General features: G+C 42.4%; 1 protein-coding gene across 2 annotated transcripts in view; it reads right to left on the minus strand.

Moving 5' to 3' along the window:
* Positions 1-17,117, minus strand: part of DOCK5 (dedicator of cytokinesis 5) — a 207,396-nt gene that overhangs the window by 19,746 nt on the left and 170,533 nt on the right. Inside the window, exons 38-45 of one of the 2 annotated variants that reach the window (XM_063087796.1) lie at positions 15,861-15,980; positions 12,331-12,420; positions 10,251-10,355; positions 4,452-4,593; positions 3,432-3,513; positions 2,669-2,753; positions 2,149-2,235; positions 55-231 (exon numbers count right to left, since the gene is read on the minus strand). In XM_063087796.1, coding sequence (XP_062943866.1) covers positions 55-231; positions 2,149-2,235; positions 2,669-2,753; positions 3,432-3,513; positions 4,452-4,593; positions 10,251-10,355; positions 12,331-12,420; positions 15,861-15,980 — 888 coding nt within the window. Of the gene's footprint in view, positions 1-54; positions 232-2,148; positions 2,236-2,668; positions 2,754-3,431; positions 3,514-4,451; positions 4,594-10,250; positions 10,356-12,330; positions 12,421-15,860; positions 15,981-16,695; positions 16,819-17,117 lie in introns of those variants that run through there. The other variant, XR_010022681.1, reaches the window with a different exon arrangement.

Consider the following 17,117-nt stretch of genomic DNA (forward strand, 5'->3'; position numbering starts at 1 on the left):
GCAGGGATACATCCCAGGCCTGTGAATCCTGTGGGGTGCTGGGACCCAGCCCACCTTTTCATAGTTGGAGTATCCCCCCATGACAGCTGGGTCCACGATGCCATTCAGCAGCATGGAGAGTGGATGCACAGAGAGGGACCGGTCCCAGGCGTGCTGCTGAACACAGTTGCTGATCCTCTCGTTGGTCAGTTCCATGGTTTCGATGGCATTCTCCAAGGGGCTGATTTCCTCCTGAGAGACAAGAGTGCATGGCGGGAGAAGGACACTGTGAGTCCTGCAGCAAAGACTAGAAAAAGTGTAAGGGATCCCCTCAAGAGGCATAAATGCCCACAAGCTATAGAATAGTGAAGTTTTTCCTGTCGAGGTTATATATATTAGGATACCACACTTTTTTGAAATGGTGTTGGTCACTAAGATGCAAAATTAGCTATTTAATCTCCTTACAAAGAAGAATGACTTAAAAATTGGAGCTATGGAAATGATTATTCCTTGGGGCAAAGTGTCTACAGAAAATTTGAGAAGAAAGAAATTGGAGCTGTAGTGAGGATTATTTCCTAGGCAAAGCTTCTTTGGAGATTGAGAAGATCAGTATCAACAAAAAGCAGGAGACACTTTTGCACTGCCAAAAATACCCACTGCTAACACGTTTGATGCTTCATTCATGATCTTGGAAGACCACACCTAAGTAACCCTTGTATGCATTCTGTGGTTAACAGAAGTCAGAAACAATAGAATGTATCAGAATATTCAGGCTGAATTTTGGTTTTGTTTTTTTTTTTTACTTTTTTTTTTTTTTTGGTGGCTGAGAACTGAACCCTTGACCTTGCTGTTACAAGGCTGCACTCTAACCGAGTTAACCAGCCAGCCCTAGGCTGAATTTTGTGGAAATAAACTAAGATGCAATAGAGCTTTTCCTATGGAAATGTCTTCAGAACAGGTTTCAAGAAAAACCATCTCCTTCAATTTACCCATCATCAGCCAGCGTGACCTCTTACTCCAGACTTGATTCCAAAAGTCTCTGCCCAAAAACCATATGCATACTTGAAGAATACTGATTTACCAATAGTGATAAGGAATACATCCAAACAAATAGGAACTGCAAAAAACAAGAAATATTTCTTGACCACCTACTTTATGCTAAGTACCATGCTGCTCACCACAGTTACGAAAGTGCTTAAGATATCATTCATGGCTGGGAGAGCTTATGGCTTTAGTGGGGTCTCAATGTGTGTAGAAATATGCCCAGAGTACAACAGGATATTAACAAAGGGCAGCCACCTGGCTTGGGCATTCTGGAGGTGGCTCTGTGGAGAAGGTGTGCCTACGCTGAATGTCAATGGGAGTCAGTTAAGCTCACATTTCAGGCAGAGAAAATGACCCAGTGTTGTGGAGCACTGAAATGGCCTGGAACAAGCAGTTTAGTTTCAACAGATGCCCTAGGAGTAAGGAGGAAGGGCCAAGGCAGGAAGGCCTCACATGCATGTGCTAAGCATGATGGGCTTTATACTTTAGGCAATGGAGAGCATGACAGTGAATGAAGTGACCGGGTTTACTTGATGGAATTCACATGTCGAGGCAGTGAGGACAAGGGACTTGCAAAGGCAGAGGCTAGGAAGGCCCATGGGGAGGCTTTTTTCAGGGGCCTCCACTAATGATGAATGAGAGACTACAAACAGGGTAGTAGCAAAAGGGCTGGAAATAAAATGGGTTTAATAAATACTAAACAGGTAAAACAAGCAGCTTTTGGGAGAAATGAAGAGGGAGGAGTCTAATGTGATTGGTGATGTGATTAGCTGAGAATAAAAGAAGAGAAAAGGCTTTGAGAGAGAAGACGTGATTGACAGAAAACTCCACAGAGACATTCCAAAAATGTTTCTGGGTGCTGGCAGGATCCTGGAGGAGACAATCCTCCTGTGGTCACAACAGAGCCATTCACTGTGCGGAATCTTTAGGATGGCTGTTGGCAACATTGGCGTTGCAAAGGAGCTCTACTGCACAAGCATGCTTTTATTTCTTCTCTGCAAAACAAAGTTGGCCAGAGGAGGCTGGCCAGGCTGGTGCGAACAGCACAGGGGATTTAACAAAGGCTGTTATTATATTTGGAGAAAGGGAGTTTGTTTCCCTGAGTTCCAATTTCAAATGACTCACTGTTGAAATCTGTTTGACTTCAAACCACTTGAGAATCCCGGGGAAGGTATATGCAGTAGTATATGTGGTCCGCTCAATCCACATGGTCTGGTGGTGGGAAGGAAAATAAGAAATGTAGGTTAATTCTTAGGTAACATGGCAAAACTCTCTGGTTCAGTTAAGTGAGATCCCATTCCTCTTTTGAATGGGCTGTGTTTTTCCATAAAACTTAAGGATTTTGGATATTTGAAGCTGAAAGGGATCGTCTACTCGAGCCCTCTCCTCCTGTAGATGGAAACCTGAGGTCTTGAGAGATGTTAAGATCCTGCCCAAGATCATGTAAGCAGCAGGCCCAGGAGCAAAGCCCAGTTTCTGGACCTTAGCTAGAGTTTTCCACTAAGATGACAGCCTGCTGTCTGGGTAGTTAGGTGAAATTTCTATTCCCAGGGTGCATTTTTGCTGTATATGCTGGTTAGGTGCAAGGCCTCCATTTCAGATGTCAATTTTACCCTGTTTTAGATGGCAAAAGGGGTGGACTCACAGCAAATTCATTGTCTGGATCCTTTTCTCCTTTCCGGAAGGGCCGGGAATATCTGAATTGCTGTACTTCATTGGCTCTGTAGTAGCTGGGGAAGGACACAGTGACAATGCTACATTTTCCAACTTAACACCAGCCATCCTTGGCCTGACTTCAACAAAATCTGTGACATACCTGATGCAGTCTGAGTTTTATCCACAAAGCTACCTCACGCCCGACAGTCTCCACACTGGAGGCTTGAGGCAGCACACAATTAACTCACATCTTCCTTTTATTATTTATGAATCTATTTCACAGCTCACAATTTTAAAAGGTTCAAGGCGTCTTCAAAAAGTTCATGGAAAAATTCCTATTATTTTTTAATTCTATTTTCCATAAGCCTTTTGAAGTACCGTCATATATATACTTATATTGACGTCTGCGATCTCACTTATAGAGTTTTCTACCAGTTCTTTCAATGCCCATTAGCAGTTTAGCTTCTCAAGAGAGTGAGAATCACTGGGGATCTGCTGCTCCTCCGTGATGCTTCTGGGTGGAAATAAGAGCAAAAAGATCTAAACCTACGAGTGAAATTCCTGATTTCCCTCTGCCTGGAAAAAACACAAAAGCCCTACAACCCTTTGAATTACGAAGCTCTCATCTTATACTCAGAACAGATTAGATAGAAGCTTTTCAAAACAGCAGTGAATTTAAGGCTTTGGTGTTGATGTATTCCCACTAACACGTGTGACAGAAACAATGGTTTTCTCAAAAAAGAACCACTTACTTTAAGATCTGCTCCGGAACTGGTTTATCCTTGTAGCCAGGTGGCAGGCTCATCACTGGCTTCACGGTGAAGCACTGTATGTCTGATGAGCTCGTTAAGGAAAAGAGAGAGGCTGGCCGGGAAGGTGCAGATAGCAAGGCCCCCATTTCTCCTGCTTCACAGCTGGAAATGGCACCGGCACCAATCGTCCCCTTCTACCCAAATACCAGGACTTTATGTATCACACCAAAATGTGATGAATCCTGGGACTTTTTTTTTTTTTTTTTTGGCTAGACACCTGGCAAACATCCTTGCCAAAGGAAAACAGACTTACTGAAACAACAGGAAATAGGTGGTTACAAATGGTTTTAAGTAATTTCTTTTGGATAAGCATCCCTCTGAAAGAGCCAGACTCCAGAGCCCAGGCAACAGGAATGGCTTTTACCTTTGGATACCATCTGTTTATCGAGTACCACAGCTGGGCACCATACTAGATGTAATCTCCCATATATACAACTCTACAAGATGGATATTCCTCTTCTCCTTTTACAGATGAAGAATCTGAGGATGAGAGAGGTTAAAACCCAACATCACAGAATTGTTAAGTGGTGAAGTCAGGCTTCAAAACCAGCTCAGCGGTAGGGGAGCCTTCTCTGATTTAATGATCTAGTCTTAAAAATAGCAGCCCCCATCCCTCACACCTAGTGCAGATATACTGTTTCAAAGTCTCTAACAGAATCCAGAGTTCAGAACAGGAAGTCTATGCTCTCCTCAAGTTCCCCCTCTGGCTATCTATAAAATATATCCTTTCATCTCCAAGATATGCTCATCATTTTTCCCCTTTAATTTCTCATAACCACCAGCTAAGGATTTTAGGGTCCCAAACATTTTACAGAGCATGGGAACCTGAGTTGGAGTGGTTCGATGTCAGGACACCTGTGCCTGTGGGGAAAGGGCTGCGACCCTTTGCTTCTCTGCTTGGCTGGGGCTGTACCAGGTTCAAGAGCATCCGGGCCACTTCCCCAGGGCAAGCAAGGATGCACTGCTTTGGCGAGGCCTTGATGTCCTCTCCAGGGGGCGTGGTACTGGTCATCTTCTCAGCGCTGGGAAACTGTGTCAGCAACCTCAGGCTGAAGTCTTCTCGCCTCTCATACTCCTTCCCCCGGTAGATGAAGATTTTATTCTGCAGGTCAGAGACAGCAAGGAAAACCATGAAACAGGAGGAGTGAAGGGGCTGATGGAGTTCTGGGTGTCAAGGAAGCCACTGTCCTCCCCAGCCCAAGGTCAGCCCCCCATCAAGTTCTCACTGAATGGCTGTGATGTACCTAACAGCAACTGTTGCATCTGACATGAGCCTGTGCTTTATTTGAGGAGTTAAGTCACAGGCATAAAAAATACTTAGCACAGCACTTGTCACACTGTGACCCACGGACCACAGCCAGTCTGCAAACAGTCTCTATGGATCTGCAAAAAAACAAGGGGCTTGTACCTCATTTCAATCCACTATATGACCAGGTATGCTGCCTAACTGAACTGATATTTTTCATAGCAAGGCACTGTCTGTTTTATTTTTTAGATTTTTTTTTTTGCAGGGGGTGCGGCTGGTCCATATAGGAATCAAACCCAGGATCCTGGTGTTAATAGCTAACCAGACAGCCCTCATAGGGAGCCATTTTCAATGAAGGAAGGAAGTATTCACGCTCAGGTGTAAACTCCTTATCAGTCTCATCATGATCTGGTAACAGCTGCAGACCAGCACTTTCAATGGCACTGCCATAGAGAGCATGATAGTATGGAGAGAATCCACGTGTCTGCTGACACAGTGACACAGTAACAGTCCAGCTAATAGAGAACAGGAATCATTTACAGCAGCAGTCCTTGGCCAGTCCTGAAAGTCTCATAGGAAATAACTACACTAAACACTAATTCCTCCATTCTAAATTACAGGGTTTTTCTCTTTAATAAAATTGAATTCTTTTTCCCAATGAAATTTCCCAGGCCCCACACATGGGCATAATTTGTCTCTTTCTTGCTGCCCATGCAAGCACCAATGCAGCCGTGTTTTAGAGGTTTCTTTTCATCACCTGAGTAGTTTGCATTGTAGCCCACATATGATTATTTTTTTATTTTTATTTTTTGGCAGCTGGCCCTGTAAGGATCCAACCCCTGGACCTTGGTGTTATAGCACCTTGCTCTAACCAAGTAACCTAACCGGCCAGCTCATGATTCATTTTTAACCAAAACTTCGGCCCACATTGGCTTGTAAAATGCCTTTGAAAATCAGTCATCCAATCATATAGCAAAGATTTATTGAGAAAATAGCAGATATGCTAAACACTAGGAATATAGTGGTAAAGGTAAACTTGCTCTCCCAAAATGTACTTTCTAGTGGAGAGAATAAAAACCAGACAACTAGGCTGGCTGGTTGGAGTGTGTGGCTGGTAACACTAAGGTCAAGAGTTCGGATTCCCCACACCGGCCAGACACCAAAACCAAACCAACTGTAGTGAATTGAATTATGTCCCCTCAAAACTCACTGAAGCTTGAATTGTGTCCCCCAAGTTTTATGTATTAGAAACTTGGTCCCCACTGTGACTGTTAGGAGGGTGGGAAATCCAATTATGGTAATTGAAAGTGGAGCCTTGAAGAGGTGATTAGATTGTAGGACCGTGATTTAAAGAATGCATTACAAATGGTGGTCAGGGGCGTGGTTCTGAGGACTTTTAAAGGAGACTGAACGAGCAGGTGATACCCTGCCATCACTGTTGCCACCACCAAGGTCTTCACCAGCTATGTTCCCTGGACTTTGGATTTCCCAGTCTCAGGAAGTGTAAGCAATAAATTTCACTTTCTTTATAAATCACTCAGTTTCAGGTATTTTGTTATAAGCAACAGAAATGGACTAATACACCAAGTAAGTAAATAAGTAAACACGATCATTTTAGATTGTATAAGTCAATACACCTTTCTAGGCTGAACACCGAATAAAGGCAGTAAAAATAGCCAGATCTTTTGGAATACATGATACCATTTTTGTTCATGCATTACGAAATTCCATCATTCAGACAAAGCAGTGGTGGGAAAGGGATCAGAGTATAACGAAACGCTAGTTGTGTGATGCAGACAGCAGCTGTGAAAGGAACTGGAGACACAGAAGGTCAGGAAGAATGAGCTTGACTGGCAAGAGAAGGTGGCAAGGGAGACAAGGGCCTTGGCTGGACTCACATGAACAAGCGGGGGTGAGGACAACCAGGCGGGGTAAGGGACAGAGAGTACGGAGTCCAGGCAGGAGAAACGAGCTGGGACTGGTAGAATGAGCCCAGATATGAAAGGCCTTGGCAGGCGGGCAGAGGTTTCAAAGGCTGAGAGAATTCACTGGAGGTTCTGGAAGGAGGGAGGAAGATGCTGAAAGCAGTCATGTAGACGACCTAATCTGACGGGGAGTCAACGATTTGAAAATTACTTGTCTTGGAGCAGGAAGAACACAGTGCCATAGACAGAAACAGAGAAGAGAAAGGGGCCTGGCTGGGCTGGGGGGAAAAGGACGATATAATTTTATGTTTTGTGAGTTTGGGGGAACACTCCATAATATGGACAGGCATTTAGGTTATATCATTCCTAAGGATTATATATTCTTCAGTACACTTGGACAACATGTTAACATCTACAAACTACTTTAAAGTTTACAAAGCACTCCTATAGGCTATTTAATTCTCAAAACCGCTCTGTTATGTAGGCACTTAGGGATCAGAAAACCAAGACTCGGTGGTAATGTGATTTTTTCAAATCAGTCACTCCAGAGGTGACACTACAGCTTTCTACTTGAAAGTCTGCTGGTCTTGCTGTCCCTGAACCACTGCTGTCTCCTGGATCACACTGATTATTTCATACAAACTGGGCTAACAGCACAGCTAAGACTGGATCCTGCTGCAAGGCCCCATCCCAGACCTCTACTCTTTGTACTGTTGTCTCTCCCCAGCCCACCTCAGCCACAACCACAGTTTTAAGAACATGTAAACAACTTACTTTTATTTCTCGCCTAGAACTTTCCTTTGAGTCCAGATCCATATAATAAATAGTTGACTCACATCTTTTGGATGTTCCCAATTTATCTCACATTGAGTATGTCCCAAACCAAGCTTTATAAACAACTTACAAAGATCTGAGAGGCCTCTGCAGTGATACCCACAGCTGTCCAACCCTGTTCTCCTGCTCCCTCAACCCCAGGCTCAGAGTCTGCTGTTCTCACCGTTGGGGACCCTCGTTCCTGGTCCTCCCAGTAGCTGCATGGTTTATTCTTTCAGGTTTTTGCTCAAATGTCATTTTCATACTGAATTCTTTCCTGTTCACTCTGCTTAAAATGGCAACTGCACTCCCAACACCTGCCTTTCTGTTCACCTTCCCTGATTCATTTTTTCCATGATACTTATCAAGTGCCTGCACTGTATGTGGAATGTTCTAGGCCATCTAATGTCCTAAATATTTTACTGACTTAATTTTATTTTTTGGTCTCTCCATGCTGGAATATAAGTTCCACAATTTCAAGGATTTTGGTCTGTTTTGGACTCTATCCCCATGCCTGTAGCAGAGCAATGTACACAGTACAAGTTCAATAAATATTTATACAACGAATGGATTCTCTCCTCCATGACTCTATTCTTTTCCAGTCCTGCTGCCCTAGTGACTGGCTCCACTACTCTTCCAATTATGCAGGCCAGAGAACTAGGAATCAATCTTGACCCTCCCTCTTTCTCACCCACATCATAGCTCATCACTCATCAAATCCTGTTGTTTCATCTCTACCACTCCAACCTTTCCACTTCTCTCTAAAGCCACCACTACCACCTCCCTGGTCCTCCTGCCGTCTCTTGCCTGAACATCTGCAATGGTCTCCTGGTGGCTTATCTACACACACCTCCCATCCATTCTCCATACCAAAGACAGATGACTTCTCCAACACGAATAATCTGCAATGGCTCCCTACTGCTCTCAGGATGCAGACAAAACACCTTCATAACCCAGGTCCTGCATACTCTTCCCACACTTCCTGCCTCACCTCCCCGGCCCCCAGCTCTCTGTGTGCTTGGTGCACTGGTCTTCCTTCACTCCTAGACATCACCACGCTCTCGCCTGGCATGCTTTTTCCTATGCCCTTTACCTAAACTCCAAGCTCTCCTTTCAGATTGTGGCTGAAACAAACTCCCTGAGCAGTCTTTTGACTCATGTAAAAAAATTGTCATAATTTACATACAGTAAAATGGACACTTTTTAGTGTAAAATTCTGAGTTTTGACAAATGTGATCATGACCACAATCAAGATACAGAACAGTTTCATCACCACCAAAAATTTCTACATGGCCTTTTGTAGCCCAGCCTCCCCTCAACCACGAGGCAACCACCCATCTATTTTCTGTCCTAATAAGAAGCATTGCCTTGGCAAGAATGTCAAATAAATAAAATCTTAGAGTATGTAGCTTTTTAAGTCTATCTTCTTCCACCCAGCATAATGCACTAGAGATTCATCCACATGGTTGTATGAGAAGCTCATTCCTTTTTATTACTGAGTAGTATTCTATTGTGTGGATATACAGTCATGCACTGCATAGTGATGTGTCGGTCAACAACAGACCACCTATAGCACGGTGGTCCAGTAAGATTATAATGGAGCCAGAAAATTCCTACCGCCTAGTGACCTCTCATCCACTGTAAAGTTGCAGCGCAATGCCTTACTCTTGGAGGAGAAACAGGCTGGGCCGCATAGCCTTGCAGTGCAGTAGGCTATACCATCTAGGTCTGTGCAAGTGCATGCGTGATGTTCGCATGATGACCAAATCTCCTGCAGATGCATTTCTCAGAAGGTGGCCCTGTTGTGAAGTGATGCATGGCTGTACTTTGGTTTGTTTATCCCTTCACCAGGTGAGGGACATGTGGGTTGGATCGAGTCCTTGGTGATTATGATTCAAGCTGCTATAACCATTTCTATATAGTTTTCGTGAAAAGGTAGGTTTTTATTTCACTTGGGTAAATACTCTCTGGTTAGATTTATAGCACAGGATACCTTTCGTGGTTACAGTTTCAATTTTACATTCATTGTGTGATTATTTAACATCTCCCTCATTAGGTTGTAAAACGTGTGAGGGTGGGACTGTGTGTGATTGTCATCAGCAGGCATTTCAAACGCCTCCTGTGTGCCTGCCCCAGAGCATACACTAAATATTTCCTGCTTCCCCGTTAGGCACTGTTAGGAATGGAAATTGCTTTCTTTGATCACTTTTTCTTTTATATTAGGGGACGGAAGAAAGATAATGTTTAAAGAAAGCTTGGCTCTAAAAGAGGTATCCTTTTTCTAGCAGATAATAAGAATTTTTGTTTCTTTTAACTTGCAAAATCAATATCACACTATAGACAATTTTCAGAAGGAAGTAAAATACATCCTGGTCACTACTGCAACAAAACTGTTTTAACTTTTGGGAAACTCTTATAGTCTTGTTCTTGGGATACTTGCTTCCAATCCAGCTCTGGCTGGAAATAAAATATGTGAAACACACCAGTCCACGCTTTTCCCCAGTCTGGCCCATAGCGGCAGTCCAGTGCGGGGGATGGCTCTGTTTCTCCCTTTTGCACTCCACCTGGGGAAAGTCATTTTACAAGAGGTCTGCCAGAATACCAGAGGTGTGTGGGTGTGGGGTGAGGAGGCCAGCCTCTCAGGAAGTGGCTGGCCTCCCACCGTGAGAACACGGGGGGCAGCTGCTAACATGCCCATCTGGAAAAGAAATAAGATACTCCCTCCTTCAGACCCCATGGCCTCATGGCTTTGGAGACCACCCTCAGGTTTCTTACCCGTAGGAAAGAAGGAAAGCCCTGTCCGTAGTATCCGACAGCAAAGTACTCAGGCTGAGGCCTCATTGCCTTAATGATGTTCTCATAAAATGAGGCTCTTTTTTTCTGGAAAACGAAACAGAACATTCCATAGGGAGGTTATAAGGATACTGTTGGGAGGAAAAAAAAGAAAACATTGGACTGTTTGCTTTGTTGTTTCCCATGTAACACAGAGAAATTAAAAGTCTTTGGAAAACATCCTGTGGGCAGAATGGTCCCCCTTTTTTTGGGTCAGAGGTTTTGGGCCTGGGGTCATGAGTGGGCCTAGGAGGGCCGTGAGTCTCTGAGGCTGTGTGCAGAAGTGTGTGCATCCTTCTGGGTAGGGAGGTGCAGGACTTTTGTAAAGTCCTCCTAGTGGGTTCAGGACCCCTGAGAGGTAAAGCAGCACTTTCTGAGATTCACAGAAGATGGCTGCACTTAACCAGAAATGCAGAGAAGATAAAGAAGTTTCCAGTTTGTGCGATGGTTTGGATTATAGTCCTTGGATAGCTACAACAGGCCAGAAGGTAGTGGTGATGTTCTGTTTTTCAATATCTGACACCACCCCTCTCTTTAATTCTCCACAAGGGGGCTGGCTTCAGCTAAGCTCAGAGTCAGCCCTGAAGAAAGCAAAATGGGCACTCAGACCTGGGGGGCTTTAAGAGATGTCACCAGCCTCCTCCATGACAATAGTTAGCATGCTGATATTACTATTGCATCCAGGTGAAGGTCTCTGTCAGAATAATGTTTTCTTTGATGGGTAACATGTTACACTGCTAATAGCTTAATTCGGTTGATGAAATTCATACGTGAATTTTTGTGTGACGGCTGGAGCTGGTATAGTACATTGGTAAATTTGTTACACAGTGATCTTGACAAACAGCTCCTCAAATAAATGATCATTCCACGATAATGGGTGACCTGACATTTGTGACACCTTTACAAAAATTGTCAAATGCAATACTGTGTTGGCCTACCACTGGGCATTTTGAAGGCTATTTTTGTTTTGATTTATTGTTTTTAAAGAGTTGGACTGTGCCTACAGTTTGGTGTAATACACATGTTCAGGGAACTGTAAGAGTTAAGCAACCCAGTGACATGCAGAAGAAGGCAAAAAGAATCAAGATCTGTCAGAGGTATTTACAACTCACCAAGATGTGCACAGTGGAGCTCTTGGGGAAATAAAATTAGCCTTGATAGAGTGTGGATGTGTTTTCCCCCCAAAGCTCATGTCAAAATCTGGTCCCCAACTTGGCAGTGTTGGGAGCAGTTTGGGGCATGGGGGTGGGTCCTTCATGAATAGATTAATACCCTGGGGAGAGGGTAGTGAGTGAGTCCTTGCTGTATTAGTTCCTGTGAGAGCTGGTTGTTTAAAGGACCCTGGCACCTCCTCTCTCTCTCTCTCACTTCCTCTTGCCATGTGATCTGCTTGTACCTGCCGCCTGCCTGCCACTTTCCACCATGAGTAGAAGCAGCCTGAGGCCTGCGCCAGATGGAGCTGTCCCAGAATCATGAGCCAAAAAAACCTCTTTTCTTTATAAATTGCCCAGTCTTAGATATTCAGTTACAGCAACACAAAAATGGATTTATATGAGCCTCAAAGATTAGCAGTGCACCCATGTAGCAGGGCCTGGAGAACACAGACCACAGAACAAGTAATTTTGGATACAGAAGGTGTCTGAAATATGCACTGTATCAACAGAAGGCGGGAAAGAGGAGATGGACCGGGGGGGGGGGTCTGTAGAAAAACAAATAGACCAGGAAGGGAGAGAGAGCTGCAGACTGGGGTACATGGTGCATTAAGGGAAGCCACACCGAGTCGCGACCGTCTGTGACCCGACATCCCACTCCACAGTTCTGAGCCTTCTGTGAAGGATAATCTGGAGAACAATGATCAAAGCTTTTGGATAACATCTTTTTTCGTTTTTATTTCAAGCAAGGTTTACTTTTCCATGGTAAAGAACACCATTTATCCTGGCTTTCTTCAATTTAGGAAAAAGTTTCCACAAGCACTAATTTTAGCAACCCATTGGAGATTCAGCATGCTCTGACCCAGACTCACCAGGAGATTGCCAAGGCCCTCGTAGTCAAACACTTTGCTCTCATAAGTCTCAGCCAGCTCCTTGCTCAGTTTGATTGCCTTCTCCCACATCTTCAGAAAAAGGAAAGTAGGGTTAAAAGCGGAGACCAAAGCAGTCATTGCAAACGTCACAGGGAGATTCGCTGGGAGAGGAAGTGGCCAGGAGGGTTGAGTTTCTGCAGATATTCCTGACCTGCTGCATCCGTGGCTCAACTAAACCTTTTTTCCTGACATCATGAAGACACTGTAACTTGGCTGCTTTGCCAGGAGGCATCTTCTGTAATTCTGTTTGCAGAAGCATGAAGAACACCATGGTCTCCAAACAAACCGATACTGAGTTCAGAGGGCAAAGCACTGATGATGACTTAAAGTAGAACAAAACCTTTTCTAAAGCATAGGTTTTGAGTCTGAGAGTCTTGTGGGAGGGGAAAGGGAGCTGGTGAGGGACTCTGGTTCTGGCGGGGGGGAGGAGAGAGAGAGAGAAAGAGAAAAAGAGAGAGAGAGAGAGAGAGAGTGTGTGTGTGTGTGTGTGTGTGTGTGTTGTGTGTGTGTGTGTAGGTGGGTTGTTTGGGGGATGGACAAGAGGCTAACAGTACTTTGTTGTGTGGAATCTGGCAAACTGTCTTCCCATGCAGGGCACAGATTTCTCTGCTTAGTAAAAGAGAGTTTTAGGAAGTACCTTAGGAAAAAAAAAATAAAAACAGAAAAACAAAAAAGCTAATAAATAAATAAACTAAACTAAACAACGACATAAAAGAGGGACGGAATCATGTAAGTTATGGGCTCATGCACATATTTGGTGTCCGAGGCTAGCATCCCAGACTGAGTCTTCTAATCCTTTTTGTATTTCATGAAATGTCTCTTAGATGGATACTGTTCAAAACACAGCATGTGGTCATTTCCTGCTTTGTTCTTGTTCACAAAGTGTTCTGTTCTGGCTGCTAGAGTAACGTATGTGCAGCTCACAAGCAATTGTAAAACATTTTAAAGTTAAATTGTTTAAAATCATCGTTTGCCAAATCTGCCCCCTCTGAAATGTCAGGCGTGGATCATTGACAAGGCTCTGAAATGTGCCATATGGAAACCATTCCAAAGCAGTGGGAATTGGTATAGGAAGCCGGTCAGCGTCATCAAGCAAGTCAGGTGGAGTAGCCCAAGTTCCCTCTTCTCTACCAAATGCGAAGTTACATACCAGACAGGGAGACTGGCTAACACGGCAGTTTTCAAAGTGTTGTCTCTGGCCCCTGGCAGCCCTCAAGACCCTTTCAGGGGTCTATCAGGTCAAAACTATCTTCTTCTTTTTTTTTTTTTTTAAATTGATTGTACATATTTTGGGGGTACACCGTTGACTACCATCACCTGTGTACAACATGTGATGACCAAATCAATATTAGCATATTCATTATTACAAATCATCATTATTATTTCTGTCCCTTAATAATACTATTATTATTTGCCTTTTTCCACACTCACTCTCTCGTGAATACACAGTGGAGTTTTCCAGAGGTTACATGATATGTGGTATCACAACGGAATGAACATAGAAGCAAATAAGAGAATCCTGCTATCTTCTACTAACCCAGTCATTAAAGAGATTTACAAAAGTAATGCCCTTAATTCTTTGGTAAGTATAATAATTTTTCAAAAATATATATGATTTATGCTAACAGGTAATAGGTTTATTATTACTGTTAAAAGAACAAATAAGTGAATAACATTTTTCTGCTTTAATTTCTAAGAGTATGCACATCAGTAGAGATGCACATGAACAAAAGCGCTTTGGGGTCTTCAATAATTTTTAAAGGGGTAAAAGGTACAGAGACCAAAAAGACTGAGGAAATATACTTGCTCTCTGGGCCTCAGGCTTTCACCAGTAAAATAGAGATAATATCTACCTGATAGGGTTATAGGAAGAATTAAATTAGAAAAATCATCCAAAACAGTAATTTGGATAAGAAATAGTAATTAGTCTGAAAATCATCCAAAACAGTCATTAGCACTAAATAGATGATAGCTATTTTATCATGATGATGATTTGGCTTATTTATTTATTTGATACCTAACAGGTTCCACTGATAAACAAATATGGTGGCTGGCAGTGGCAGCCCATAAGAATTATCCAGGCCCCTGAAACTGGCTGAATCCAGGACCTGTTTTGTTGGATTGCACAATGCATTTTTCCTTCTTTCTCCCCCTAACCCCTCTATATATTTTTCCATTTTTAATTTAAAGCCCTTTCAGCTGGACATGCTTTCTCCAGCTGACTACAGACTCCTCGACTTCCTGGCCCAGTTCATCTGTTCATTTTACCTTCTTGCCCTATAGGTATTTCAGTTGCTTATTTCCTACAGCTTATGGTGTAGGGAATAAGCAGGTAGTGACTTGGGTATGGGATGTGTACCATGTGTCCACCAATATTCTCTTGAGAATGCACAGAAAATGATGATACCAGCTCCTGGCTCCCAGCAATATTTAAAAGGTAAAACAATGGTTATAAGGAGTAGTGTTCTAGCCTGCCCATTCTATTTGCCCTTGGGGTAAATGTCCTCAAAATAAGTAATCTTTATTGCCTTTCATATCTTAATTTATCTATTCATTTTCTCTACCATTAAAAATATCAGAATTCAAAGATACACAAGGAAATAATAATTAAAAGTCATGAGTCATTGTTGTATGAGAAAGAGTTTGTCTGGTCTTTATCCTGAGTTCCAGGGAGAGAGCTTCTAAACCACTGGAGTTTCCCAAGTGATAGGAGTGTCTTTGTTATTCCTGTAGAGCCCCTGAAAACCACACCTGTATCTATGCTAATGAGGTGACTCATGGCAAAACCCTCCTGAGTTTATGCTAATGAGGTGACTCATGATGGGCCTCTAGATAGTCTCAGGTTGGAGGCTGGCTATGCTAGAAAGACCAACCATGTGATTAGAGGGTTAGGGCTTTGAACCACATGATATCAACCTGACCTCCAGGGAGGAGAGAGGGACTGGAGATTGAGTTTAAGCATGTCCTCAATGATTCAATCAATCATGCCTACGAAATGAAATCCCAATTAAAAACTCTGCACTCTGAGGCTAGGGTCAACTTCCCAGTTGAAGAACACAACAATTTACCAGGAAGTTGATGTGCTCTGAGTTCATGAGGAGAAGACACAGAAGCTCTGTATTTGGGACCTTGTATGTGTCTTAATTTTGCTGGTCCTGATTTGTGTCCTTTATAATAAAACCATAATAATTTAAAATATCACTTTACTGAGTTCTGTTAGTTGTTCTAGCACATTATCGAACCTGAGGGGGTCGTGGGAACCCTACAAATTTATAGCCAATTGGTCACAAATGGAATGATCTGGGAGCTCCCAAATTTTTGGTTCTGAAGTGGGAACAGTATTGTTGGGGATGATGACCTTGACCTCTGTAGTATGCACTAACTCCGAGTGGGGAACATCAGAATTGCACTGCAATATTACACTTGTGTTCTTCTTCCCCCAGCACAAAAACAAATAACCCAACACTCACTTTGCCTTTGTCAAAGTATGATATTATTTCTTGATACAACTTTTCTTTAAGTTCCTGTTGGGTATACACATAGTAACTGTCCCTCTGAAGCAAATGGGGCATACAGGGCTTGTCAGACCACTAAAAAGACACAAAAGCAACAAAAAAGATTAATGCAACAAATTAATTAACTAATTAAAAGAGATAAATGTAACAAATATTCAATCCCCCCAAAATTTGAAGCAAATATTCAGACAAAAAAAAAAAAAAAACAGGAAAAATATTTGTATATATATTGAGTTCATCAATATTATATTTCAGACTATTTAATTAAACACAAAAATTACATATACACACATATATACATGTCAGCTCCAAAACAAGTGTCATGCCAAATGGAGAAACACTTGCAGCATTCCCACGAAAGTCAAGAACAAACGGAGGTTGCTAACCAACATGACTGCTGTTGTACATCATTAACACAATCTGATAAAAGAAATGTCAAAAGTATAAAGATGGGTAGGAGGAGGTAAAATTATCATTATCTGCAAACATTATGGTTGTATTCTTCACAACACAAGGCAGTCAACCAAAAAAAAAAAAAAAAAAAAAAAAAAGCTACACATAGTAAAGAAATTAAGTAGCAAGATTAAGACTTCATTTATTTGGAAATAAATTTCAGATACATAGATAATAATCATACAGGAGACAGTTGAAGAAAAGACCCAAACAAAAATAAACCCAAAAAGATATTGAAGAGTGAACATCACAAGAAATATGCGAGACATAAATGCAGAACACTTGGACACACCACTGAGGGGCACAGAAGCAGACTGGAACAAATGGAAAGTCATACCATGCTTTTGGATAAGAAAACTCTACTTCATAAACATGTAAATTCTCACTACATTAATTTTTAAATTTCATGATTCCAAAATCCACATGGAAAAATAAACAAAAAGGAATAGGTGGGGAAACTCTGAAAAAGAAGAGTAATAAAGAGTAACTACCAGATAATAAAACATATTATAGAGAATTAATAATTAAAACAGTGTGGTTCTAGCACATGTACAGAAACTCATGCAGAAGTATATAAGACTTAGAAAGAGACTGTTCCCCGCAACCCCCAACAAAGGGATTTAGTCCATGATAAAGATGGAATCGCCTCCCAATGAGGAAAACACAGACTATGCTTAATACATGGCATCTCTAGTGAGTAGCTGTCTGGGAAAGAAGCTGCATCTGCACCTAATTCCCTACAGCAGGGGAAGAGAGTTT

This window comes from Cynocephalus volans, chromosome 2 (assembly GCF_027409185.1).
Source record: "Cynocephalus volans isolate mCynVol1 chromosome 2, mCynVol1.pri, whole genome shotgun sequence".
Lineage (NCBI taxonomy): Eukaryota > Metazoa > Chordata > Mammalia > Dermoptera > Cynocephalidae > Cynocephalus > Cynocephalus volans.